Source organism: Scomber scombrus, chromosome 13, assembly GCF_963691925.1.
Source record: "Scomber scombrus chromosome 13, fScoSco1.1, whole genome shotgun sequence".
In the NCBI taxonomy this organism is placed as follows: domain Eukaryota; kingdom Metazoa; phylum Chordata; class Actinopteri; order Scombriformes; family Scombridae; genus Scomber; species Scomber scombrus.
Genome location: NC_084982.1, coordinates 15,612,898 through 15,637,655, shown reverse-complemented (window position 1 = coordinate 15,637,655; position 24,758 = coordinate 15,612,898). Strand labels below are relative to the sequence as shown.

Below are 24,758 nucleotides of genomic sequence, written 5' to 3'. Positions count from 1 at the left end.
GTGAGTGTTATTTATAGGGCTGTGAGTGGAGGACACATCGCAAACGAGTGGCACTAACCACAATGCTAATTCAGTGACAAAGATTCATACTGTACAGTCTGCAGCTCACTTTTTCATCAGCCATTATTAACATCATTTCACTATGACTTACCTTGGAAAAAAGACACAAAGCTCATCCACAGCATCAACAACGAATGGTCTTCCAGGAACTTTTTTGCTACACTTTGGTGTGAGAGGATGTTGATAAAGTCACTAACTAATGGCCAGTAAGTGTTGTTCTTCAACAGAGCCTCACTGCAGTTCACCACAACATGGCGAGTGTTCTCTTCATCTAAAGAAAAAAAAAAATCTTTAAAAGCAGCAAATAAAAAAATATGTGGAGAAAGACATCAACCAATGCACTCATTAATTTAAAAAGAACAACTCCTGCGTGCTGATGGAGTGTTGATAATGGCAGTGGTAAAATACAAAAAGGACTGTACTCAAAAATAAAAAAAATAAAAGCTTATTTCACTCAAAACCAGTACAATGAGAAAGGCCAGATGGATGAAACATCAGTGCATTAAAATATTAACATGTTTCAAATTATTGTTTTAGTGAAAATGAGAAAGGGCAAGTCTTTATAAATATGAAGCTAATGGTGATCCAGCAGCGTAAAAACCTCCTGATATAATTTCTTCCATGTTTCCTGGCTCATAGCACTGGGTCTCTTCAGAAGTTAAATACAATTTTACATTTTAAGCTGTATGTTATTAAACCACTGGCATCTTTAAAACAGAATCTCAACGTGGTAAAGTAAAAGTGTAATACTGCATACTGCCAAAAGAGATCATGATCAGTCTCCAATATGAGAAACCTTAAGAAAAACATGCTGTTCATATATGGTGTGATGACACAATTATTTTAAGTGCGATGATGTATTAAGTCAGTATGAATACTGATAAGACACATTTGGACAACTTACCCTGAAGTTCACTTTTAATAAGGCAACTCTCCATCATGTAGAGGAGGACTGTGACCATGATGTCCAGGAGCTGACACTCCTCTGTCACATGTCGAGCCAGCTCCTCGTTGCTGAACAGCTGCACACTAATATGTACAATGCGGTTGGACATCGTATCCGACTCGTGGCTTTTCATCAGTGTTTTCATGATGAATGCATAATGCTGAACAAATGTCTTTGTAAAGGTGATCTGCCAGAGAGGAAAGCAAAAGCCCAAAAACAATTAACTGTTATGTTGAATCCTTTTAAGGAGGATTCAATTTGCTTTCAAAACTGTACACATATTACAAAGATCATTTAAGTTAATATAAATGTAAACATGGAAAAGAGAATACCTTGTAATCTTGATCTGGCAACATGTTGAGTAAGAAGGTGACCATCTTCTGAGGGAACTCATATTTTATTGTCCAAAACAGCAGCTCCTCCAAAAAGCATTTATGCTTCAGAGATTCAATAATACACGGATCTGATGGCAGTAAAGGTGCATAATAAGAAGTGCAGTCCTTCTAACATAAAGTATATTAGTGCATTACATTTACTTTGCATTTACCTTTTGTACTGCTACTCAACTTAACCCTCTTTCTCTGCCCAACGGACTGCCCTGCATCTTGGTCCTCCTAGAACAAATTAAAGTCCAACAAAATGAATTTTAACATGTCTGCACAAAGTATAAACACTAACAAACAAGCCTGAAATGTTAATTGGTGAAAGGAAAAAAACAAAATCAACAAATGTTTTGATAATTGATTTATGACTATAAATATTATATATGTATGTGAAAAGGGGCTCTGGTAACTTGTGATGGGTATTTATCAATGTTTTTTTATATTTAATAAACAAAAATATTTACTTATTTATCACAAATAAAGAGCACTGAACTCAACTTAAAATGCACATTGTTTATTCTATGTGTGATGTTGATACCTCTTTACTGGACTCATCTGGGCTCCCTGGTGCAGTGGTCCCTATGAAAATTAAGAGAAACCTTTATTTACAAGTGGCCACAAGCGTAAGCGAGATCAAAAATACAAAGGTTACAAAGATCTCAGTTTACAAAATTGTTTTCAATATTCACCATTGGCCACAAAGTAAGATAACTCCTTTTAAATAATGTATGTTGAGTCAGATTTTATGTCATCAATATTCGCTTGAATAACCATGATGAAGGCAGGTCAAGTATATTGTGCGTAAAAAGTGGAAGAGAAATTGGTTATGGCCAGTTCACAAGAATATGGAGCTGTGGAGTTACAGACATATTTGTGCAATTCAGTCCCAATCATTTGATTGATTTTCGATCTAGAATTTATCACAATGGGATATTTGCTTGTTGCAAAAGGAAAGGTTTGTGGTGCCAGCAGGGCTTGGATCCATTTAAAATGCATGCACACTGTCCAAAATTTCAAAAACATCATCTTACCTAATAGGACCATTGCTCCTGCACCTCCTTCAGCACCAGCAGTGACATCAGCAGCAACACCTTGGGCTTTCTCCTCCACAGAAACCAGACCTGAATTCTTCAATGCTGACAAATACTTCTCATAGTTCTTTTTAGCATACAAATTCTCCTCTTGGCCTGCAGCAGTGGAGCAAAACAGAAAGTGCAACAACAACAATTATATTATTACAATCTCCAGATGAACAAAAACCTTTATCAAAAGTAAATGTGCAGCACTTAGTGTAGAAAGTTGGAAACACCTTGATCATGTATCAGCAAGATGTAGTTCTCCCATTGTATCAGTTTAACACTTCAAGTCCAAAATGTTTAGTTTGTGCTTTAATTCACATTTTGACATTTTTAACTGAAACTTTCCCTCGTGAGTAGAAAAATCATACAGCAACACTAACAGACCAGAAAAGTGAAACAGCAGCCTAAAAACAAGGGAAGCACTAAAACTCAGTAGTATGGTAACTCTTGTCAATCATAACATTCTCACGAAAATTAGTGTCTATATTTACCCATGCTCAGCTCCTTGAACGTTTGCTGATTGGTCAAGATCTTTGTCAGTACGGTCCTCATTGCCCCTCCCATCTTCGTGAGCTCCTCCAGGAAGGAGATCTGAGGCTCCAGCTGTTGTAGGACTTTCTGTAGATCTCTCTCAGTCGAGGTGTCTGGTAAAACAAGATAAGAAATATAGGTCACGAGACTCAGTACTCTGTGAATGATTTTATGTAAACAGTTGTTTACAACTAGTATCCAGCTTGCACAGCAAACCCCTGTTTTCATTAGATATGCAACAGGAGAGCCACATCATACAGATAGGTGACAAGTAAAAGGAAAAAACAACATCAAGCATCTTAGTTAGGTGTTGGGCCTCCACGTGCTGCCAGAATAGCTTCAGTGCACCTTGGCAATGATTCTGCAAGTCTCTGAACTCTTCTGGATGAACCAGTTCTGTTTTTTTCTCCTTTGATGATGATGGTGGTGGAGAGCGCTGTCTAACATGTCGGCCCAAAGCCTACCACAGTGACTGTGTCCATATGATTCACATCATTTTCATACAGATCAAACCATTCAGTGACCCCTTGTGCCTTATGGATGGGGGAGTTATCATCCTGAAGGAGGCCACTCCCATCAGGATAGAGAGGATAAAGGTGATCACTCAGAACAACTTTGCAGTCTATTGATTTGCAGAGACCCTTCCCTATAAAAGGGACAAGTGGACCCAAACTATGCCAGTGAAATGCCCCCCACAGTATAACAGAGCCACCAGACCCCTCGCTGTAGGGGTCAAGCATTCAGACCTGTAGTTGTTTTTCCTCGTTTGAATATAAAAAAGGTCAAAATCCAAGAGAATGAAAGTGAAGAGGAGATTACTGTCATGAGTGTTTTCACCTGGTTCAACGTATCCATCCCTCAGATACTGTATGATACACAGGATAAAGCGAGGAAGAACCATCTCAGACATCAGGAGAAGGTCTCGAGGTATTGAGGGGACATTCTCCCCTGTTCTCAACCGATGCCGTCGGCAAAACCTGTCAGAAAGAAAGAAGAAGAAAAAAAATGTTGATACTGTAGACCTCTGACAGACGGCATCAGTTTCTCTCTAATGAAATTAAAATGGGTAGGCGTAATTAGCTTAGGCTTCAAACTGTTCCTTTCTGGTATTTAAAGAGACATTTCTCTTTTAATTATTATAAAATATATTAATTTTCTTCTGTGTATGTAAACATAATGCTTTATGTATGTGTTAATGGTGTAAATGTGATTTAGTGCATATGTTTTATGTTTTCTTATGAACTGCAATAATCAAATGAAAATAAAATAAACTTTTGTTGCAATTCTGGGGCAGTTTTAAATATTTCAACAGGTGAAAGAAAGCAGAAACTAAGTGCTTTGGGCTGGAAAATATGTCACCATCCATTTAAATTAATTTTAATAACACATGTTTTTACACATTAAATACTTGGGAAATGTCTTGGGACTTAAATATTGGGTTGGGTTAGGGTTTTATGTCTCAGTCCATTAGTACAGCGTGATTCACCAGCAACTGACAAACTCCCCAATCTCTTTCTTGTATTGATAAGACTAAATTTGACTGTCAAAACAAAACTGTGACCAGCTGCTGGATACTGACAAAATATTGTATCACAAATGTGTGTTACTTAGCAACACAATGCCAAACTTTGACTGTAATTTGAAATAATAGATTTAGACTCTTTCATGCAGTATTTAATCTAATCTAAGGATTCCCATTACCGTTTCTGTAGAGGAAAAAAGCTATCAGGGAAGTGATGAGATGTACAGGTGGATTTTAAACCAGAGCAGTTAACTGTAATTTAGTCTTTGACATTTAATTCACATTGCAATAAATAACAGAAATAATTAGGTCATACGTATCATTATATAAATTCGTATAGACACATATGGTACAGACACAGACACATAAAAAGGAGGAAGATACTCAGTCTTTAACTGTACTTAAAGATATTATAATGAAAATTAAAGTCTCCACACACATCTAAGCAGACATATTTATCATATGTAGGCAGATAATAACCTCAGGAATACTGTTTTTTATTAGGCTAGCAGGTAAGTGGAGGTTATCCCATTAACAAATGACAGAATAGAGCACATTTAAGACAGAATAATGTGGAAGTTGACATCGATAAGCAGCTGTGGAAATGTTATTTAGCTATAAAATCTGCTCCCTTTCCCACCAAGAACAGTGAAAACGATACTGGCTGTAACCAGTCGGGTTAGCATAGCCGCCTCGGACTTACCCCGTCTCTCGCATGACATTACCGTCTCCACAGTCACAGGCCCCGCCAGCCTGGCTCCGGAACATGTTGAAATCATGGCCCGTGTGGTCCCCGTTATTGAAGCACTCAGCGCAGAGGGACATGCACGGAGAGATGCCACAGGTCCGGCATCGATACGCCACGAAATTAGCCGTCCACACCAAGCCGCACAGTGTCGCGTTGTCATAGGAGCGCACCGTTTTACAGAAGTCCTCGAAACCGTCTCCTCCTGCTATCAGACATTTACACCAGTCAAGAGCATCCGTGTCCGCCGCTGGTTTCTCGGGATTTAACACCACGTCGAGCAGCTCCTGAAGTTGTCGCACCCCAGAGCTGTTGTCAGTCCGGGTTAAGTCTGCTTTCAGGTGGGCGGCGGTGGCTTTCTTGTCCCGGCGCAGTAGCAGCGACGCCGCCATCATGAACTGCTTGTTGTCCACAAATTTATTTTTGTTGTCTTGCTCCCAGGTTCTCGGATTTCCTCGCGATACTTCCTCACTCACCCCCCCCCCCCCCCCCCCCCCTCCACGTTGTTATTGGTCAGTGAATTTGTAAACCTGATAAATAAAGAATAACTTCACTTTTCACATTCTTTTTAAAAACCTGGAACAATATTTATATGTATAGCATAAAAATAAATCTTTCTTTCAATTAGTATTTTATTGACACATTTCTCATGGCAACATTTAATATAATTTTACTGCTTGCTTTTAAATCACTGAAAGGTCTTGCCCCATCCTACATTAGACTACTGACCTTCTCACCTCTTACACCCTTGCACTGTCATATCTACTCACCAGCTGTTGCTCTCGGTCCCAAGCAAGGGGCGGAGTTAGGGGGTGGCTTTTGGGGCTGCTGCCCCAAATGTTTTCTCAAAAGCCCCAAATCTATTTTGAAAAGTAATTATTTTCTTAATAGTGACTTCAAAATTGAGTTTATAACAATTGTTTTAAATTGTTTTCGTTTTAAAATAATGTCTTATTGTTATTTATTTATTTCTATATGCATTGTTTTTGGAAAATTATTAATAAGGACCGAAATAAATCACTACTACTACTACTACTAATGTTTGCAGTAGTCATACAAAGCAGTAAAATTAAATTAAAATTGTCCCCTGCTCTGGGTGCTCTGGGATTAGGCCCAGATCTGGTCAACTCCTAAATCTGCCTCTGGTCCCTAGAACACAATTGTAGAATTCACTTTCGTTGGAAATCAGATAAGCTACCTCAAAGTCCTCTTTTAAAACTCTCTTAAAAGCAAATTTTTATAGGTTGGCTTTCAACTTATAAGTTTTTTCCGACCTACACTTTTAATATTGTTCTTTTTTACGTTAATTTATTCATTGTCTTTTATCTTTGTTTATTTCTTGATTGTAGTGAAATTATTTTTGATGCATAACTGGATTGTGTATTTTTGTTTTAATGTTTTGGAAGCACTTTGTAAACCCATTTTTGAAAGGTGCTCTCTAAATAAAGATTATTATTATTATTATCATCATCATTATTATTATTATTATCATCATTATTATTATTATTATTATTATTATTATCATTATTATATAAACCGCACACAATTATTGTCCAAAACCCAATTTAAACACACACACCACATATGAAACATAACATATCATCCACAGGTGATTGTTAATTACAAGTTTACGACCCATCAAAAATAGAAGTCTAAAAACAAAACTTAATCTATATATATATACCAATAGGGGCACATTGAGTTTAAATGATTCAATCACAGTTTCTCCGTGTGAATAACAAAAATAAATTCATGCAACTGGTTTCTGAAGCACAGTGGACTTGGTATCTTCCAGTCTTAAGAATAGGCTTTTTTACTTGTGTCATGCTTGTTTTTGTTGCTGTCCTCTCAGGTATTTGTTTGGAAAGAGTTTGGCTGTTACCCCATATGTTTTTTGATTAACAAGGTCAAAGTAATATCCTTTAAAATGCTTTAGTTTTATCCAACTTATTATTTGTAGACACTCAAGAAAGACATTGATTTAAGTATCTGTATCTATTATCTACTATATCTGAATATATTATCAAAAAAAGCTGATAAGATATATAACCACTGTGCTTTAAAATATTAACTAACTATTTATTTTTCAATTTTTTATTACAACCTTTAATCCTTCTGGTGGATTTGTAGTTGTATAAGTTGTATACAAAAGCTGCTGTACGCTTGTTGTGTACTGTAGCTGTAAAAAAGAAAAAGTGAAAATCTAAACTTACATCCAATTACACTTAATTAAAGTAATTCAATTACATAAGTCGAGTTTGTTTAAACAGGTTGGTTAATACACAAGCACAAAAGACTAAGCTTTGTTTTGTTTGCTTGTTTCTAGGCAACTGACAGCCTCAGACTGATGACAGTAGACATAATGGACTATTTGTGAAAGCACCACCCGTTTTTAGTGCTTTTAATAATGAGTTTCAACATTACTAAAATAAAAATAATTGATAGCAAAAAAAAAAAGTTTCAACATTAGCCTACTGCAAATCCCTGAAGTGTATGAATCTACAAAAGAACTGCTAAAATGTGGACAGTTTTACAAATTAATAGATGTATGTACTAACCTTTACTTAAATTGAAAGCTGATTCATGTGAATGTATATTCTTTATCTTTAAGTATTGTAATATTTATGTTGCATCATTTACAATACATTACAATTGATATATTTCAGTCTTTAACAGTTTTATTGTATTTTTTTCTTTTCTTTTGCTGAGACACGTGAGGGGTTTTTTAAAATCTGTTTGGTTGATTTGCTTTGTTGTAAATGTATTGTTAGTAGAGCATTAAAAAAAGAGACAAAGCAAACTTATCTTAGTATACACTATGCTATATAAACATGCAAGTTGATTATTTTCAAGGTGATGATATGTTTTTCATTATTTGATTGACAAAAATTGATAATCTGGAAAATTTAAAAAATGCTATAACTGTCAAATACAATCTTTCCCTTTAAAATGTGGTGGAGTAGAAGTATAATAGAAATACTCAAGAACAAGTACTTCAAAATTGTACAGTACTTGAGCACATTTAGACCTATTAAGTTTTTTTTCTGCCACTGACTAGACCACTACATTTGTATTGAGTTATAAACTGGCATTGTAATCAATATACTGTTCAGGGAAGAAAGCTTTTTTTATGAGACACTTACACTTTTGTTCCTTTTTCATTTCTTATTATTCTGTTATACATTAATTACTTTTTAAATTAATATATTACTAAATGTTCTCTGTATTGCTATCAAAAACAATACATGAAAAACTATTCAGTAGCAAAACCATATAAAGTTTATAAATCGAATAGAAATGTTTTATAAGGGAGGAACCACTCTCATGGCGCAACGTGTCACGTCGGATTGTTTCGGTTGACGTACATACGCTGGCGGAAGTCGTCTTTAACCATGCTGAAAACAACACACAACGATTTAAGATGAATATAACCGCTTAAATAAATAAATAAATCAGCAGTAACGCAGTTTCAGGGCCACATGTGTTTCAGACATGAAGCTAAAAGAGTTAGAGAGCTGTCTTCAGCAGGTGGACGCTTTTGAAGAGCCAAAAATCCTTCTGGAGCAATATCCAACTAGTCCTCATATTGCTGGTGAGGTGACAACATTTGAGCTCTTGTTTGTTAATAGCGTACATTTTTTTCTGGTTAACTTGTTGATGTTTCCACAGCCTGCATGTTGTACACCATACACAACACGTTTGATGACATTGAGGGTAAATTAGTGGCGGATCTGGGATGCGGCTGTGGGGTCCTCAGCATCGGGGCGGCGATGCTTGATGCAGGGTGAGAGCATCCAACCATCCTCCTCTGAACGGTGTTTTCGGGTTAAAGGGCAGGTTTACAATCTTTTCAAGTCTTTCTTAAAACAATAGTCAGGTTTTCCGCGCTGTAATCATGACTCCCTGTTCCTATAATGCATGTAAAAGTTTGTCTGAAGCTTATATGAGGCTTCAGCAGTGTGATTCATATCAAGTGGATATCTGCCACATGTACAGTTTTATTTAGTTTGATCAAATTCCCTTTTTGTGTTTCCCCGTTGATCTTGGTTAAAGTATAGTAAAACTTTGGCACTAAAAAGACTGTAATGTTTTACATTTACATTACATTTTTACACAGGCGGACTGTAGATTTTGTCCATCACTTTCATTGTAGCCTAAGTCCATTACAAAGGGCTCCTTTAACAGCCAGTATGAACAGGGGGAATAATTACAGCAAGAAAAACCTATGTCAATATTCATTTGGGCTCCTGACTGTTGTTTTAAGATGGACTAAGTATGTTTCATTAATCTGTACCCTCTCTCTTCTTCAGTCTGTGTGTTGGCTTTGACATTGACGACGAAGCACTGGACATATTCAGAAGAAACGCAGAGGAATTCGAGATTTCTAACATTGATCTGGTCCAGTGTGACATGTGTGCTCTGGAGGCAGAGGCTTATGCCAAGAAGTTTGACACAGTAATCATGAATCCACCATTTGGGACAAAACACAACCAAGGTGAGCACACAGTGATTTAGTATGGTGTTTCTATAAAGCTGAGGGACTTCCTAAAGACTGATGTAAAACAGTTTAAATCGATGCAGCAGTATCACTATTGTGTCAAGAGCTAAAGCAGAGGAGCTTACATTTCCCATAATACAACTTAATAGCATCATTCAATAGACGTATCTGACTGGTAAATGGTAAACCTTCAAATCTCTACACCCCCATAAAGAAGGCTACAGTGTTTTTTTTTAAAAATCAAAAACATCTCAAGCTCCACTTATCAGCTTTTTCCAGAGCTTTCAATTGCATCTCACAGCCCTCCTCTGCTCAGATGGCAGAGCTGGTTGTTTAAGGATTGGAAATACTGTGCTTGTTGTCACTCTACAGCCATTGAATTTGGGTTTATTTGCCTTAAATGATGGACTTTGGCTGATGCGAGCCATTTATACATGTTTACTTTTCCATGTGCTAAGAGCTAAGTTGGATAGTCGGATCTTTCAGGAACATTGAAGTTTCCCAGTAATTATAATTTGGATGTTTGCATGAAGTGTTTTACGCAGAATTAAAAAGACATTATACATGTTTTCACAGGCGGTGTAGTTTTCCTTGATGTTAGCAAACTGATCTTCATGTGTATATTCAGTGGATTAACCTTTTAACTGTGAAGCTTAGCCCTGTTGTTTTACATGTAGTTTACTTTTACTCTTTGTACAAGGCATGGACATGAAGTTCCTAAGAGCCGCCTTAACAATGGCAAAGACAGCAGTGTATTCACTTCATAAAACAGCAACGCGAGAGGTAAGTTCAGTATATATACTGATAGTATTTACAGCACTATGGTATTAAGATAAGTCAAAGTCAGATCATAAGTCTTCATAAGCAAACTGGTGTTTGGTTTTAAGGTCTGTGGATGCAGACCATTACAATGACCATTCTCTGTTCAAAGCTTTATTAGCTACTAGTAAAGACAATAATTTGACATAGATGAGACTATGTAATTTTCAGCTTTCAAGTCTCGCAGCAGTCAGACCCCAAATATTTGTTTTAATGTTACATAAAGTGTGTCCTTGAGGTGTAACAAAAGTGTGGACGGATTTCCTTCCTCATAAAACATATCAAAAAAAGCACATTTCTTAATATTTTAAATCCATCATTTTTTTTTTTTTTAAGATTTTTTTCAGGCATAGACACCTTTATTTGATAGTGGCCAGACAGGAAACATGGGAGAGAGAGGGGGGATGTGACATGCAGTAAAGGTCCGCCGGCCGGGATTCGAACCGGGGTCCACTGCGTACGTGGCATGCGCTCTAACCACTCAACCACCTGTGCACCTTAAATCCATCATTAACATCCACGTTTTAGTTAGTGTGTAATCACCTAAAAATAAGAGTCGTACATTTGTTACCTTAGAATGAGCCATTTATACCTGCATAGAGAGTGGGTAACCCTCTGCGGAGCCCACCATGTTTCTACAGTAGCCCAGAAAGGACAAATCAAACATTGACTATAGAGAAGGCCTTTCACGTAGCCTTGCTTGGAAGGGGAGGGTAATCATTTGGTTGCAACCTGCAAACTCACCACTAGATGTCACTACATTTTACACTTGTTTTACTGCTTTAAATCCAGTCTACATTTCTGATAGAACAGAAATCTGACCAGTTCTCCTTTGATTGTGTAATGCTTTAATTCTGTGACATTTAATTCTTTCTTTAATTACAGCACATACAAAAGAAGGCTAAAGACTGGGGAGTAAAGATGGAAGTAATAGCAGGTAAGAAAATATAGTAATATCTCCTTATTCTCCAAAATTAAAATATTCAAAGTCAATATTCACTTTTTTTTTTTTTTTTACAGAACTAAGATATGACCTGCCAGCATCTTACAAGTTTCACAAGAAGAAATCGGTAAGCTTATATACTGTATCCCACCACTCTGAAGCAGATATCTCATGCTGTAATTCACAAAACACATTTCAATTGATGATTAATGATTTTTACAAATGGTTTTATTTGCTATTCACATATGCAAACTTAAAAAAATAGCAAAGTGATGTTCTCACTAAATGTAGGACATCTACACGGGAAAAAATGAACAATGGCACACAGACTCTAGATGTCACACAAGTCTTACAAAACCAACTAAAATGCTCTGGTCAAATTAAATTACTGTCAAACAACAGATTTGATTAAATGTTATGTATGATAAAATCAAAACAACCCAAGAAGAAAAACACCGGAACACATAGAGGCACGAAATACAAGGACTTAAAAAGGCTGAAAACTGATGCCAAGCTTTGCAAATTGTTCTCTAGGTTGACATCCAGGTGGACTTCCTACGGTTCTCCAAACCCTGAAGCTTTCACTGGAATGGATTTAAGTTGCCTCTGCATTTTCACCGTTTATAATAAATGTTTTCACAAAAGAAAAGAAAATGGGTGTAACCCTTGTTACTAAGATCCATTTTCAGTTTTGGCAACCTTTGCTGCAGGAGCTGGAGGAAAAGCAAAAAGATAGGACATGATTATCAACCAAATATTTTGCTGTCCAACCAAATACTGAAGCTCAGAAAGGTGTTGAACTTACCATCGTCTTCATCATCACTATCAAATTTCGTTTTTTTGCCTTGGTAATGACTTCTGCCTTGATCTCTGCCACCCCTTCCCCTTCGGCCTCCTCTTCCTCTGCCGCTTGATCTTCCTCTCCCTTTTAAGACAAACAAAATATAAATAAAACATTGATGATGTAAAACTGTTTATTTTTTAAGTAACTTTAGATCAGCAGATAGTTTGAAAATAACGTTTACCTCTGCCTTTGGATCGGTTGTAAGACTCCTGTTGAGCTTCAATGATCTTCTTCAGCATCTCTTTCTCCTCATCTCCCTCGAGCACCTGCCATGTAACACTCTTCTCCTTCATCTTCAGTTCACCTCCGTTGGCCTCTTTGGCTTTATCGAATGCCTCTTTTGCATTTCCGTCAAAAAGGAGGGTGCCCTTTTTTGGGAATAAAAACACATCTGTTTAACCATATGATGCCTCTTCAGCTGCGAGTAGGATACTTGAGTGGGAGATAGTTCAGTTACCTCTTTGGCCCCTCTTGTGAAGTCTACCCACTTGATCTTTCCGTGCCCAGAGAACAATTCATGAAAGTCTTCTCTAGAAACATCTTCAAGCTCTCCTGAAAACTTCAACAAGCAACCTGTCTGTTCATCCAGAAGCAGACCCTGCAACACATATGAATGATTATTAGTGTGGCCATATCCTGTATGAAAGAGTTCATCCCAAGTTGAGCTTGTAACAATTTGAGGATCTTACCATTTCTTTGTCTTCTGCATGTTTCTGCTGCTGTTCTTTGTCCCTGAATAACAGTTTTTGAGAGGTGTAGGGTCAGTAATTAAAAAAAACAAAACTGTATGGACCTTTTTTAAAAAATAAAAAGTGCCGTTTTTGTACTCACTGTCTAGCTTTTGCTTTCGTCTCTGCTTTGAACTGTTTTCTTTCTTCTGCTTTCTTTGCATGGTAGTCTTCCCTGAAAGTAGAGCAGCAATGACATGATTATTAAATCATACACTTATATTTACAAGTTTGGACACCCTGGACAAATTACATGTGGTGATAATCTAGATTTAAAGTTTCACTCACTGTAGGTAAACCTGAACTTGGAATACTATGGTGAATTTTAACACAGTTCATCTATTTTCTGAATATCTAAAAAATATTACAAAAATAAAACCTGATAATTTTTTAAAAAGCCTGTGCAAGAAAACACAGGCACCTTGTCAGGCCACATGCTGTGATAACTTTTGGCAGATTTTTAAATTTCTATGATTAAATCTCATGCCAACAAAATACCCTTTCAATAATATCAAAAATCTTGCGAATGAAGGCCGTTGCAAAAGCAATTTTCAAACAGGGAACACTGTGTGTGGTCAGCTTGAATATACATCAGTTAAAATGTACTCAATCTGTAACAAGTTTCCAAAACCAGAACATTCATAAAGAAATAGCAAACCACTCATAACATCATCCATTCTCTGTGGTTGATTTGTATGGTCATACTATTAGAAAACACCATCTGTACCCTAAAAAGTGACAGAAAAACACTTTGTCCTTGAGAGGAAGCATCCTGACAAGTTAAAAAAAAAGAAGTCAACAAATGGAGTGGAAATAGCTTGATCTGACTTAAAGGCTGAATCTGGAAGAGAGACTTTGCACGTGGTTCATTTATTTTCTACCCCGAATCTGTTATATTTTAAAGTACTTAATCATATTTTGTTCCCTCAGATCTTGTCCTGACTTTATTTCTAAATTAAAACACCATTTATCTACTGTAAATAACATTTTCTTTCAAAGAGTCCAACATACCTTGATAAGACAAGCATTTCGTTGTCCTTGAACGATTTTATGTCTGTCCGTTGTAGGAACTCCTTGGATGCCTCTTCTGTCTCAAAACAGATAAACACTGATCCCTGTAAAGAAAGAAATTTGGGAAAACATGAATCTCCTCAAATTCACAGAAAAAAATCCCACAAATTGGAATTATTTCCAAATATACTAAATTTACCTTGAACTGCCTTTGCAGATTTCTCCTCATCTGAATGTTTTCTATTGTGCCTTTCCCATTCAACCACTCCTGAATCTCATCAAGGGAAGTTTCCAGAGGGAAACCTTTCTAGATGAGGAAAAAAAAAATCTAATTATTGACACACCAGGAGCAGACAGCAAGATGTGAAGTTTGCAAATATTAGTCTGTTGAAATTTAACAGCAGTAGAGCCGAGTGAAATTACAGTATGTATAATATGAGCTATGAAATCCAAGAATGGACCGTTTTTAGTAAATGTTTGTAAATTTGCTTGGGGGGGAAAACTGAAGAGGGAATAAAATACAGCTTTTGTATAGTTTGATATAACTCAAACATTAGTGACATAATGTTAAAGACAAATCTTTAATTGAGAATCAATTGTGTGTGTATGCGATTTAAAAACTTACAATGTACACAGATTTGTGTTTCAGAGCATCTTTGTAATCTTCGTTCAGTTCGGGTAAAGGTTTGTTTAGAGACCTCCTGATTTTAGTCTTGTCTTCGCTGATTTCCAGGAGGCTGGTCTTTGATTTTTGGAGAGCCGCAACGATGATGTCGATGTCTGTAGTTAAAGACTTCAGTCTGGGAACAGAATAAAAGTAAATGTGTCGACAAAAAAATGAAGCACAGTCCTGCTGTAAGAGCATGTGTAAAGCATGATCTACATTAATGTTGATTCTTCATCTCACTGCAGTGACATGTGCATATTATCTACAATCATATGTGGCTAGAATTTGCTTGATATCTGCATTCATTCTAAGGGTTAAATAAAAACAATCTTAAATCACACAAGCACGACTCTTTCCAGCAATTAAGCTTGATTTATATCTGCCACAGATTTCAAATAGGCACACTTTGTCCACTCGGATTTTGCTGAGTTGTCAAGATGAGGGTCCAATGGCCCTACAGTACCTCATCAATACAGCTAAAAAAAAGTGTTTATTACGTGTGCATGCTGTGACAAAATGAGATCTGACTGGTGTTAAATCCTGAGGGACAGGGTGAGGACAAGTACTAATCTCGTCATGAATCCTACAATGGGTCCACAACTCATTTATAATCGTTTTTTCTTGCTCAGTCAAATAATCCCTCCTTTCCTTCTCCTCCCAGCACCTGCTCTTCACTTCACTGCTCTCACACTTTGGTGGACTTTGCTTTTATAATTGATTTTTGACCAACACTGATATTGATTATTACTAAGATCCAGTATCTGATTCAGTCATGCAGTGCTGGTGACACAACAATCAGTGATGTAAAAGCAGGCAACAATTATTAAAAATGCCATCCATTACACATTTTGTCAACCACTACATTTGGCACACACAAAAAATTTAACAAACATAAATTCACTTTTCAAAATGGCATCACTTTCATTAATTTAATGTCCTGTTCTCAAACACTGAAGGTGTGGTGAGAACAGCAGAGAACCACTTAAACAATACAGTGACAGCAGTGTGACTGCAGGTAAACACTCCTTCACGTTTGTATCAACATGCAAAAGACAGCTACAACCTTTAAAGGATGGTAAAATAAAGCACAGGCAGTGGCAGTGAAGCAGAATAGATAATCTAATACCATCAGTCAGCTTTCATTTATGTATTTGCTGCAGCTTTATTTCTTGTGCGAGTCGTAATATAACTGGATATAACTAGATTTCTGCTGATGAGTCAACTGAGCAGACAGTCCAGTACAACAGAGAAAGCGATGGATGGTTTAATGAGGGTTGATGATGCACCAACTGTTACATTATGTGGTTTTGTGTTGTACAGGATGCTTAATGTCAGCCACAACATCCCAAGTGAAAACATGTTAAAAGATCTAACACAGGACTTTTATGATTTATCATTTTTGTGATTTTTATTTTATTTTCTATTACAAAAACTATCATCCTATCTTCTGTTTGTAGAAGGTTGCAAGGGGATTGGGAGGGATATTTGTTGGAAATAACCTATAACTACTGTAAAATTTAAACAAAAACATGTTTAAAAAATATATATGTTAAAAGCAATATCACCAGATTTTGTTATGACACCACAAAATTTCCCCCCAGATCACTGTAGTTCTAAAAGTTGACTAAACAGTGTTATTTTAATGTAGAGGACAGGTACCAATGAATTAATACATCAAAGCAAATATGGATAAAAATATGAGTAGTTCTTGTTTAACAGCAGTTAAATACACTGTGCAAGAGTGAAGTGTAACATACCTGTTGAATTTAAGCATTGTCTCCAAAGGCACCCAACCATCATCAAGCTGCAGTTGTTCTTTGAGAAACTTGTCTCTTGGAAGGTTGTGGTCCCCAAAGTAGTACTGGAGGCACAAAGGAGAAACATTGTTGGTGCTGAAAACAACTGAATGTTGCAAAATATAAATAAAAATTCAAACATCTGAATTACCTCTAATTGTCGTGCCACTTTCATCTCAATTGGAGACATCTCTTCTTGATTTTCTGCCATGAGTCTTCTGTGTCTAGTTAGGCAATTGAGAAAAAAGATTGAAAAAATTACATTTTGATTGATATGACCAACATTTACATAATGTAAAAATTGGATTATTAGTCAATAAATATGTCTTAAGCAAAAATTCCAAACTTCAAGGTTCATTGTTCAAGGTTTTTTTTAAATGTGAAGACAAGAAATTAGAGTGTTTCCCACAATTTTCAAAACTGTACAATTAATTGAACACTTGGTCTACACGTGGTAAACATTAAATTATCCACTGTCGTTTACTCTAACAGTTATTAGTCATCAGGATATGTGTTTAAGCCCTGCCTCAGCCCGGGCAGCCATCCAGACCTGTTAATTTATGGTTTTATAATGGTAAAAAAAAATAGTCCACATTGTGTCTCTGGGTTATTCTGTGTAACTTGGAAAAATAATTTGCAATAATTTCTTCAGATTACATTTTTTCCCCAAGACTGGAGCACAGCAGCTAAATTAACCACCATAGTACTGGAGAGAGGGCTGACCTGTATACATTTCAAAATACCTGCACTTTAAAGACTAAAATATCTACTACAAGGCCAGATGCCAGGAAGGGTTTCTATTTTCTGATGTGCTGAAAATCGAATGAACCACCGCCTTCAGCAATAAGAAAAATATTTTTAAAACCCTAATCTTGTTTGAGACAGCTGTGGTGAATCAATTAACATATATGTACAGTTTAATAATCATTCATGCACCTTGAATGGCTAGGGTCAGCAACTAAACTCTATAAAGATAAATTAGAGCACATAAACCATGAAAAGCAGCCCATCCGTGTATGAGCAGGTTTCATGCATCCTGATGTCATGCTGCAGCTAGCATATGAGCTAACCTGCTAGCAACCGGCCACGCTGCTCACTAAAAACAGCAAGTCACCCTGCCTTTTGTGTCAAGTCACGTCAACAGCACATTATTTACTCAGGGTGACATTTAGTAAGCAATACATTACTTTATTATGTTTTATTATTAAAATCTGCGTGGCGTAATGCAGGCACCAGCAGCATGCCGTTCAAACTAACTAAATGAGAGATATCGTCTGTGTTGTTTTATTATCCTATAGAAACATTTCCTGGTGCATTTATAAGACACCACAAAAGGACGATTTATATCGACTTTAAAACGTGTACTTACGATACCCTGAATCACTGCCAGCAGCAGTTTTAACCGTTCAAAGCCTTCAGAGTTTAGTCTGCACGTTGTGGAGCTGCGTGGATGAAGAGTGCTACTTCTTCTTCTTCTGCAGTTTTAATGAAGGTTTGTAAACTAGCTCAAAGGTTCATTACCGCCACCTACTGGACTACAGCCGGAACTGTAGATTAACACCGGGACCGCCAAACCCAGAGTACCCAGAGCTAGGGTCTTTATTCTGTTTGTTTGTTTGTTCGTTCGTTTGTTTGTTTGTTTGTTTGTTTGTTTGTTTGTTTGTTTGTTTGTTTGTTTGTTTTTTTAGTTGAGTAACATCAGATACAAGCACCAGTTGCAAACATAGACTCTTGGTTGGAGTTGAGATGAGAATTTCATCACTTAATTTCAGAGGAAAATACTGCACATTTTATTTTACTACATTTATTTGACTGCTATTGTTTAGCAAACAAAGATTGTATGCAGTTAATATAGCATATGACTAGCTTATGAAATATAATGTACTGTTAAAGATTTATGCAAATGAATGTTTAAAGAGATTTTATTTGCTGTAATCATTCCTACTGCTAATACTGGCCACTGGGAGATCCCTTCTAAAACTAAAACTTCAGATATGCAAATAAGTCAAATAAAGTGGATATCTTTCAAAGTTTAAGTGTTTTTTTTTTTGTTTTTTTTTTAAATTAAATCCTTCCATCCCAGCTCAACAATCACAAGTGGGAATTTTAGCTCAATCTGGTTTAGTTGGTATACATAATCTCGCAGGCCGTCAAGGAAAGCCAGCAGCCACATGGTGTTGTATGGACCGAGGGTGGCATGGTGGTGGTTTACCCCTCATTGCCTGATGGCAGAACACATTGGCACATTCTCTCCTAACAGGCCAGGGATGTTCACAGCGGCCCAATGGCGAATTATGTTCAGTAGAAATATGGCAAATTCAGTGGAATAGGATCTGTTCACAATGTAGATAAAGGACTCATTCAAATGTAACAAAAACGCAATTCTTATTTTCAGGTACACTAATTAAAACATACTTGAATATTATATTACAATTCTGCAAAGTCTGTTCTGCTACATACCATTAAATCTCTGTATAATATTGTAACCTGTATCTTCAACCAAAACTGCAATATTTGCAATATTTTATACCATAAATAAATAACAGACCCGATTACACCATAAATTATTCAAAACTTTAAGAAAAGACCCAATATGTAATCTTTGTCACTGTGTAAATAACATAAAATTAAACTCAAATAGTCATTAAAACCCAATTTAATACCTTTAATGCAAATCATTGATTGATTTGAACAGATATTACATTCACATGTGTATTGATTTATTTAATCACGTAGCAGCCTGGTGGCACAGCTCTACTAAAATGATGCTTTGTTGTGTACTAGCGCATCATTGGTCAAAATAATGTGTTTTTAAAGTGGATTTTAATCTTACACAAATATGATCATCTTTTTCCTCTCCAGTCTTTCCTTTCCTTTCTTATAAAACCAAAACACTCACGTAGTAAATTATAATACAAACCATGAGGACCCTGAGTTTTAAGTGACATGCTTGTTCTTCATTACATACAGTTTGGCAAAAGTGTAGCAGCCTTAAGGCAATTATGCAGTGCAAAACATGGATTTACTTGACAGATCTTGGTGTGATAGTGTACCTGACACTTGCACAATTATTCATTTGATCCATTTGGCACAAAATAACAACAAAGATTTGTAATGAATGTAATGACACTAAACACTGTAAACACAAACACATCCATGTGATCTGGCTGGGCTGGGAAGAGACCCTACAATCTCCCAAGAGTCCAGTTCAGGGTCATATTTCTCAATGCTCTGCAGATAAGTCCCTTTTGAGTAGGAGTATCCCCCGGTTACGTAAATACAACCGTTCATTACCACAGCCCCACACTCCATCCTCCTCTCCTTCATCACAGATATTGATCTCCATTCGTCTCTCTCTGTGTCATAGCAGTCTGCGATAGTCGTCTGTCCACCCACCAAATAAAGCTTGTTATTGAGAAACACAGAACTCAGGCCGTACTCTGAAAACAGAGGGTTAACAAATTAGAAAACAGCATTCAATACATCTATACTTCTATCTTTTTCTTCTTTCTCTCATACCTGGACGAGGGCTTATTGTAATGATACTCCACTCATTGACGTCTGGCCTGTAAACTTGGATTTTTTCATAGGTGCAGCTCCCTCTGTACCCATAGTGGCCTCCAGTCACATAGATTTTATCTCCTGTTACACAGGCAGTGGCATTTCCTACACCTGCAGAGGAAACAGAGGTTAGTAAGCATTTGAGAATAACTCTCTATTTAAATGTTACTGACTTAATTTGTATACATATGAAAAAAATTATTTTCCTCATTTGCTTTCAATAAAATGCATGACCATATGATTATGATACATTAATGCAATTCTATTGATCATTACATTACAATGTACATTACATGTACCATTTATACTGTGAACATTTGCACATTTTATTTATATTATCTATGATCATCATACCTGTATTTTCTCTTACCTTCTATTTTTCATTGTAATGAACAAGACAACACCAAGACAAATTCCTCTTATGTGCAAACTTTCTTGGTAATAAACCTGTTTAAACCTGATTTCAAATACACTTTTACATATATTTTTGCACAGAAGGATGCTATAATGGATTTTGGCCCCATCATCTGTATTGAAAGTGCATTAACGGTGCAAAACATGACATTCAGCGTCACTGGATTTCAGCAAACAACTATTTGCTATGTAAAGATACAGTGAAAAACTGGCAACCTGAGCAGTGAATGAAGTAATGCTCCCTCCGGTGTGTTATCCGAGCTTCTCTGTTAATTGTTGTGACAGCTAGTCTGGCCACACATGCATGTTTAGTGTAGGTGAGCGTTAATCTTAATGCATGTGAGTTCCTCTGTGTCCTACATGTCCATTTTCCAAAACGGCAGCTGTCACAAACATTCTCAAATTACAGCTGAACATTACACTAAATTATGCTTTTGAAAACATCTGAAGCGAGAAATAGGCACACAGTTTGAGCTGAGTTTCTTGAGCTGTCGGTTCAGGGATTTGTTTTGGTCTGAGATGTTGGTGCGACATCTAGTTGCTGAATGTTGTGTATTGTAACTTCAAGAAATTATCTTCAAATGACCAGTATGAGCAGGAGGAATGATAAAAGCAAGAGAAAAGTGTGTCAATGTTCATTTGAGCATATGACTATCATTTTAAGAAAGACTTCCTTTAATCAAATTAGCACAAACTCATTGTTATATAGGGCCAAGAGGCAATATCTCTGGTTCTTGGGCAAATAATGAAGTAATTATATGTGTACAGGACTTGAGGGTAATTTGGTGTGACAGGTACATATATAATGTGCAATGCGGCAGTCACCAGGGCCCAGCAGTCCTCATGGATGCAAATAAAAAGCATTAATTTATTCTTTTTTCATATATCACTTTATTGTTTTGCATACCTTGGATCATTTTGGCCACAGGGAACCATTTCTTTTTCAGGGGATCAAAATATTCTGTCTCTCGCTCAGGAGCTCCTCCTCTGTAGCCTCCGATAGCATAAATGCAGCCATGCAAAGCCACAGAGCAATGATAGTATCTCGCTGTAATCATGGGGCAACCCTCGGTCCATTCGTCGTAGTCACAGTTATAAATCTCCACTGTGTCCAGGGCCTCAACGGTGTTTGTCTTGTAACCGCCAGTCACATAGATATTTGCTCCAAGTAAACTGACGCTGTAGCTCTCTCGTGCATGATCAGGCATGTCCTTTCCTTGCACCCATGTGTTGCTTATAGGATCCCATATGTGAACTTCACAAAGAGGATGCCAGTAGTATCCTCCGATGATGTACATGCTTGAAGACATTTTTCTGCTTGCAGACATCTCCTTGCTGTTGGACCTTAAAGCCTGAATAATCATGGATTTAAGTTTCCCTTCACTGCTCATCAAGCACTGTCTGTGCACTTCTAAAGTAGCTTTGAAGTAAACCTCGTCCAGGTCAAGATGGATGGAATGCAGCAGGTCTGTAGCCTGATGAACACGATTATCCAAGTCATGGGTTACCCATTTGGCCACGGCATCTATGAGCACTTCATTTCTCTGCACGTTGAGGTTCTGAGCAGCCAAAACTGATCTCATCTTATCATGATCCAGCTCCAAGAACTCCTCCTGCTGAGTAAGGTCCGCAAACCTGCTCAGCATCAATCTCCGGGCCTCCCTCTCCAGGCCAGGACACAGGTGGAGCTGAGCAAAAGCATGCATGCCCAGGCAGTTGTCTACATCTAGGAGGCGAATGAGGAACTCCTCGCATGCTTGTTTCACAGAGATGAACTGCAGGAGGTCTGCAGCCTCCAGCAGGCTCTGCACGTTGCTTTCAGTGATGCACACCTGAGCTGTGTACACATAGTTCACCAGGGAACCCAGAACGGCACTGTCAACCCCAGTCAGTTTGATGACGCTGTTTGACCTCTCCCTCATATCAGCTGTGAACATGACTTTGAAATAGGAGCTCCTGGCTGACAGCAGCACCTTGTGGCAGTGAAACACCTGTCCAGACTCGCCACACTGCAGAGTAACGTCAGTAAACAAGCCACTGATGTAGAAGTGCCTGAGAGTATCCAGGAGCTCGACTGGATGGTCTCCATCGCAGAAGTTGTATGTGTAGACTTCAGTTTGTTCATGTGACATGGTATCTGTATAAAAAATACAATGTGAATTAGAGATGTGTCAGTCATGAATAAGTTGGCGGAACAATGAGAGCCGGCTCGTGTGTGTGAGACAAATCTCTGTTTTTCCTTCTTCTGTTTTGTGTAAACACATAATAATAGGATGATCTTTTTTGCTACACTGCTTGGCCTGGTGCACATCCATGCTCTTACTGAATATTGTGTTTATTTGCGTGTGCAGATTAACTGATATTTACACAAGTAATGACAGGCAGAGGTTACACAATCAGGTTAAAAGCAGGCAGGGGGTGTGAGAGTGGGGGTGGGGGATGCTGTATCTGCCCTGTGTTGTTTTCTCTTTGAATTACACATTTCATTTAGCATTTTTAACACTGGCCTTACATTGTTTTGGATAGTTCTATATAAATGAAACATTCAATACACATGTAATAGTGTTTGATGTTTTCACATTATCTAAGGTTTTTATATCAAACAAAATGTAAAATAATAGTATTCTGGAAATAATAAGATTTAGTTTAATTGGATAGAATAATTTAAGTGATATACATTATATACCGACCACTTTGTACATTATATGCAATCCAATAAAACAGCACTACCATAAATTCTAATTTAATTAAGCGTACACATTTTCAGCTTTTGTTGACATTGTCAGAAAGGTGATAATTCTGCTTTAGGTTTATTACTGAGGTGGTGGTGGTGTTCTTAATATTTTGTCCACTCCATCATATACATGAGGAGGACAAAATATTAGGAATAATGCACTCCAGTAGACGAACACCACCCACTACGACCTCAATCACCTTTCTGACAATGTCAACAAAAGCTGAAAATGCAGAAGTATAATTTATGTGCAATGCTGTTGTTGCCTATTGGATTGCATTGGATTACATAGGTGTAAGTGGCCGGTAAGTGTATGAGCACACATACAATCATTGGTCAAAACATCGCCAAATTGTGGGACTAAATGAAGAGGCGGCTGGCAGCGACAGAGTCAGCTCTTCTTACTGCTGAGCTGAGCCAAATGATCTGACTGACTAAAAAGAGCCGGAATTCCCATCAGTAACTGAATTTGAATGATCAAATGACACCACCTATAGGCTGAGAGCAAAACACAACAAAGCAAGGCTCTCATTTATAATTAACTAAAGCCTCACGAAGCTTCATAAGTAAATGTCTCTTCATGAAGCGTGCAGTTTTAACGCTGTAGGATAATAAACAGAGATACAGCAGGCTTACCTCTCACCCATGGGTGACCCTCGTTGTGCAACAATGACAGTGGGCAGCGTCCTCTCTTTGAACAGCTCCTCTCAAAAACACATGAGCCTCAATTTAGCTCACGCAGGACGGTCGCAGGCGGCTCTATCCTATTTTGGTATTTGTATGCAGTGTGTGTGAGAGAGAGAGAGAGAGAGAGAGAGGCGCCCAGCAGCGGACACCCCTCCCTCCACCTCCCCACCCCTCTTCCTCTCTCCTCTCCTCTCCTGCACTACACTCCACCAGCAGGTCCTTGGTATAGCAACCTCCTTAGAATCACCCACCAACACCGCTATTTTCTCCCAGAGCCTAAATATAACCTGCATCCACAGTCTTGTGATAGTGAAGGCGCATTATGTGTCTCCAACAGGCGGAGAGGCATCAACAACAGAATACAAATCCTATACAAATAAGCATCGCCTTCAATGCATAACAAGAGGCCACTTCACCATTCATGTTTTCCCCCATTCTTGTCGTTGCCATGGTGTTTTGAACCCATTTCCAGTGTGGCCAAGGCTTTACCTCTAATCCTAACGAGGATTAACAGCACAGTGCACAATATTCATTTCTGCACAAGATGACTGCATGAGCTGCTCCATTTTTACAGAAAATTTGCATGGAAATATAAGAGAAACCTTTAAATACTTTTTTTTTAATGAAATGCCTAACATAGGGGAAAAACGTTCCCAAATCATTTGGTCAAGTAAATATTTAGGTGCAAGCCCATGAGTACAGTAGTAATAATTTTAAAGGCCACTGCCACTCAAAAATATGTCTTCTTGTTTTTGGATATATTATTGCATCTTAATGAAAAGGGTACACC

The 24,758-nt window shown here is 37.4% G+C and overlaps 4 protein-coding genes across 5 annotated transcripts in view; 1 reads left to right on the top strand and 3 right to left on the bottom strand.

The window, feature by feature from the left end:
- ubr3 (ubiquitin protein ligase E3 component n-recognin 3) overlaps positions 1 to 5,676 on the bottom strand; it is a 42,976-nt gene extending 37,300 nt beyond the window's left edge. The window contains exons 1-9 of the mRNA XM_062431469.1: positions 5,225 to 5,676; positions 3,837 to 3,976; positions 2,960 to 3,112; positions 2,421 to 2,576; positions 1,928 to 1,968; positions 1,554 to 1,620; positions 1,339 to 1,469; positions 965 to 1,193; positions 152 to 331 (exon numbers count right to left, since the gene is read on the bottom strand). Coding sequence (XP_062287453.1) covers positions 152 to 331; positions 965 to 1,193; positions 1,339 to 1,469; positions 1,554 to 1,620; positions 1,928 to 1,968; positions 2,421 to 2,576; positions 2,960 to 3,112; positions 3,837 to 3,976; positions 5,225 to 5,661 — 1,534 coding nt within the window. The 5' untranslated portion in view covers positions 5,662 to 5,676. The remainder of the gene's footprint in view (positions 1 to 151; positions 332 to 964; positions 1,194 to 1,338; positions 1,470 to 1,553; positions 1,621 to 1,927; positions 1,969 to 2,420; positions 2,577 to 2,959; positions 3,113 to 3,836; positions 3,977 to 5,224) is intronic.
- Positions 5,677 to 8,633: 2,957 nt separating this feature from the next.
- Positions 8,634 to 12,195, top strand: mettl5 (methyltransferase 5, N6-adenosine). The gene is made up of 7 exons (XM_062431921.1): positions 8,634 to 8,858; positions 8,936 to 9,050; positions 9,577 to 9,761; positions 10,465 to 10,547; positions 11,469 to 11,520; positions 11,604 to 11,653; positions 12,061 to 12,195. The coding sequence occupies exons 1-7, from the start codon at positions 8,759 to 8,761 to the stop codon at positions 12,100 to 12,102; spliced, it is 627 nt and encodes a 208-aa protein (XP_062287905.1). The 5' UTR covers positions 8,634 to 8,758; the 3' UTR covers positions 12,103 to 12,195.
- ssb (small RNA binding exonuclease protection factor La) lies at positions 11,737 to 18,034 on the bottom strand. Of its 2 annotated transcripts, XM_062431920.1 has the most exons (12): positions 17,942 to 18,034; positions 16,724 to 16,796; positions 16,534 to 16,637; positions 14,735 to 14,909; positions 14,309 to 14,416; positions 14,110 to 14,213; positions 13,202 to 13,273; positions 13,060 to 13,102; positions 12,828 to 12,968; positions 12,552 to 12,738; positions 12,332 to 12,451; positions 11,737 to 12,239 (listed from the first exon to the last, which is right to left on the bottom strand). In XM_062431920.1, exons 2-12 carry the CDS (start codon positions 16,781 to 16,783, stop codon positions 12,199 to 12,201), a joined length of 1,155 nt encoding a protein of 384 aa, XP_062287904.1. In that variant the 5' UTR covers positions 16,784 to 16,796; positions 17,942 to 18,034; the 3' UTR covers positions 11,737 to 12,198. The 2 variants fall into 2 exon arrangements, with proteins under 2 accessions (XP_062287904.1, XP_062287903.1); XM_062431919.1 differs by having other exon boundaries at positions 11,737 to 12,451.
- A 1,187-nt stretch (positions 18,035 to 19,221) lies between these two features.
- On the bottom strand, positions 19,222 to 22,679 carry klhl23 (kelch-like family member 23). The gene is made up of 3 exons (XM_062431166.1): positions 21,455 to 22,679; positions 20,092 to 20,244; positions 19,222 to 20,012 (listed from the first exon to the last, which is right to left on the bottom strand). Exons 1-3 carry the CDS (start codon positions 22,677 to 22,679, stop codon positions 19,702 to 19,704), a joined length of 1,689 nt encoding a protein of 562 aa, XP_062287150.1. The 3' UTR covers positions 19,222 to 19,701.
- Between the last annotated feature and the right edge of the window lie 2,079 nt (positions 22,680 to 24,758).

Coding starts and splice junctions, on each gene's coding strand:
- mettl5 (XM_062431921.1), top strand. CDS start 8,759: ATGAAGCTAAAAGAGTTAGAGAGCTGTCTTCAGCAGGTGGACGCTTTT. Junction 9,762..10,464: donor TGGGACAAAACACAACCAAG/GTGAGCACACAG, acceptor TCTTTGTACAAG/GCATGGACATGAAGTTCCTA. Junction 11,521..11,603: donor AAAGATGGAAGTAATAGCAG/GTAAGAAAATAT, acceptor TTTTTTTTACAG/AACTAAGATATGACCTGCCA.
- ssb (XM_062431919.1), bottom strand. CDS start 16,783: ATGGCAGAAAATCAAGAAGAGATGTCTCCAATTGAGATGAAAGTGGCA. Junction 14,214..14,308: donor ATCTGCAAAGGCAGTTCAAG/GTAAATTTAGTA, acceptor CTTTCTTTACAG/GGATCAGTGTTTATCTGTTT. Junction 12,969..13,059: donor ATGCAGAAGACAAAGAAATG/GTAAGATCCTCA, acceptor TATGTGTTGCAG/GGTCTGCTTCTGGATGAACA.
- klhl23 (XM_062431166.1), bottom strand. CDS start 22,679: ATGTCACATGAACAAACTGAAGTCTACACATACAACTTCTGCGATGGA. Junction 20,245..21,454: donor TGTGGCCAAAATGATCCAAG/GTATGCAAAACA, acceptor TTTCCTCTGCAG/GTGTAGGAAATGCCACTGCC. Junction 20,013..20,091: donor TACAATAAGCCCTCGTCCAG/GTATGAGAGAAA, acceptor CTCTGTTTTCAG/AGTACGGCCTGAGTTCTGTG.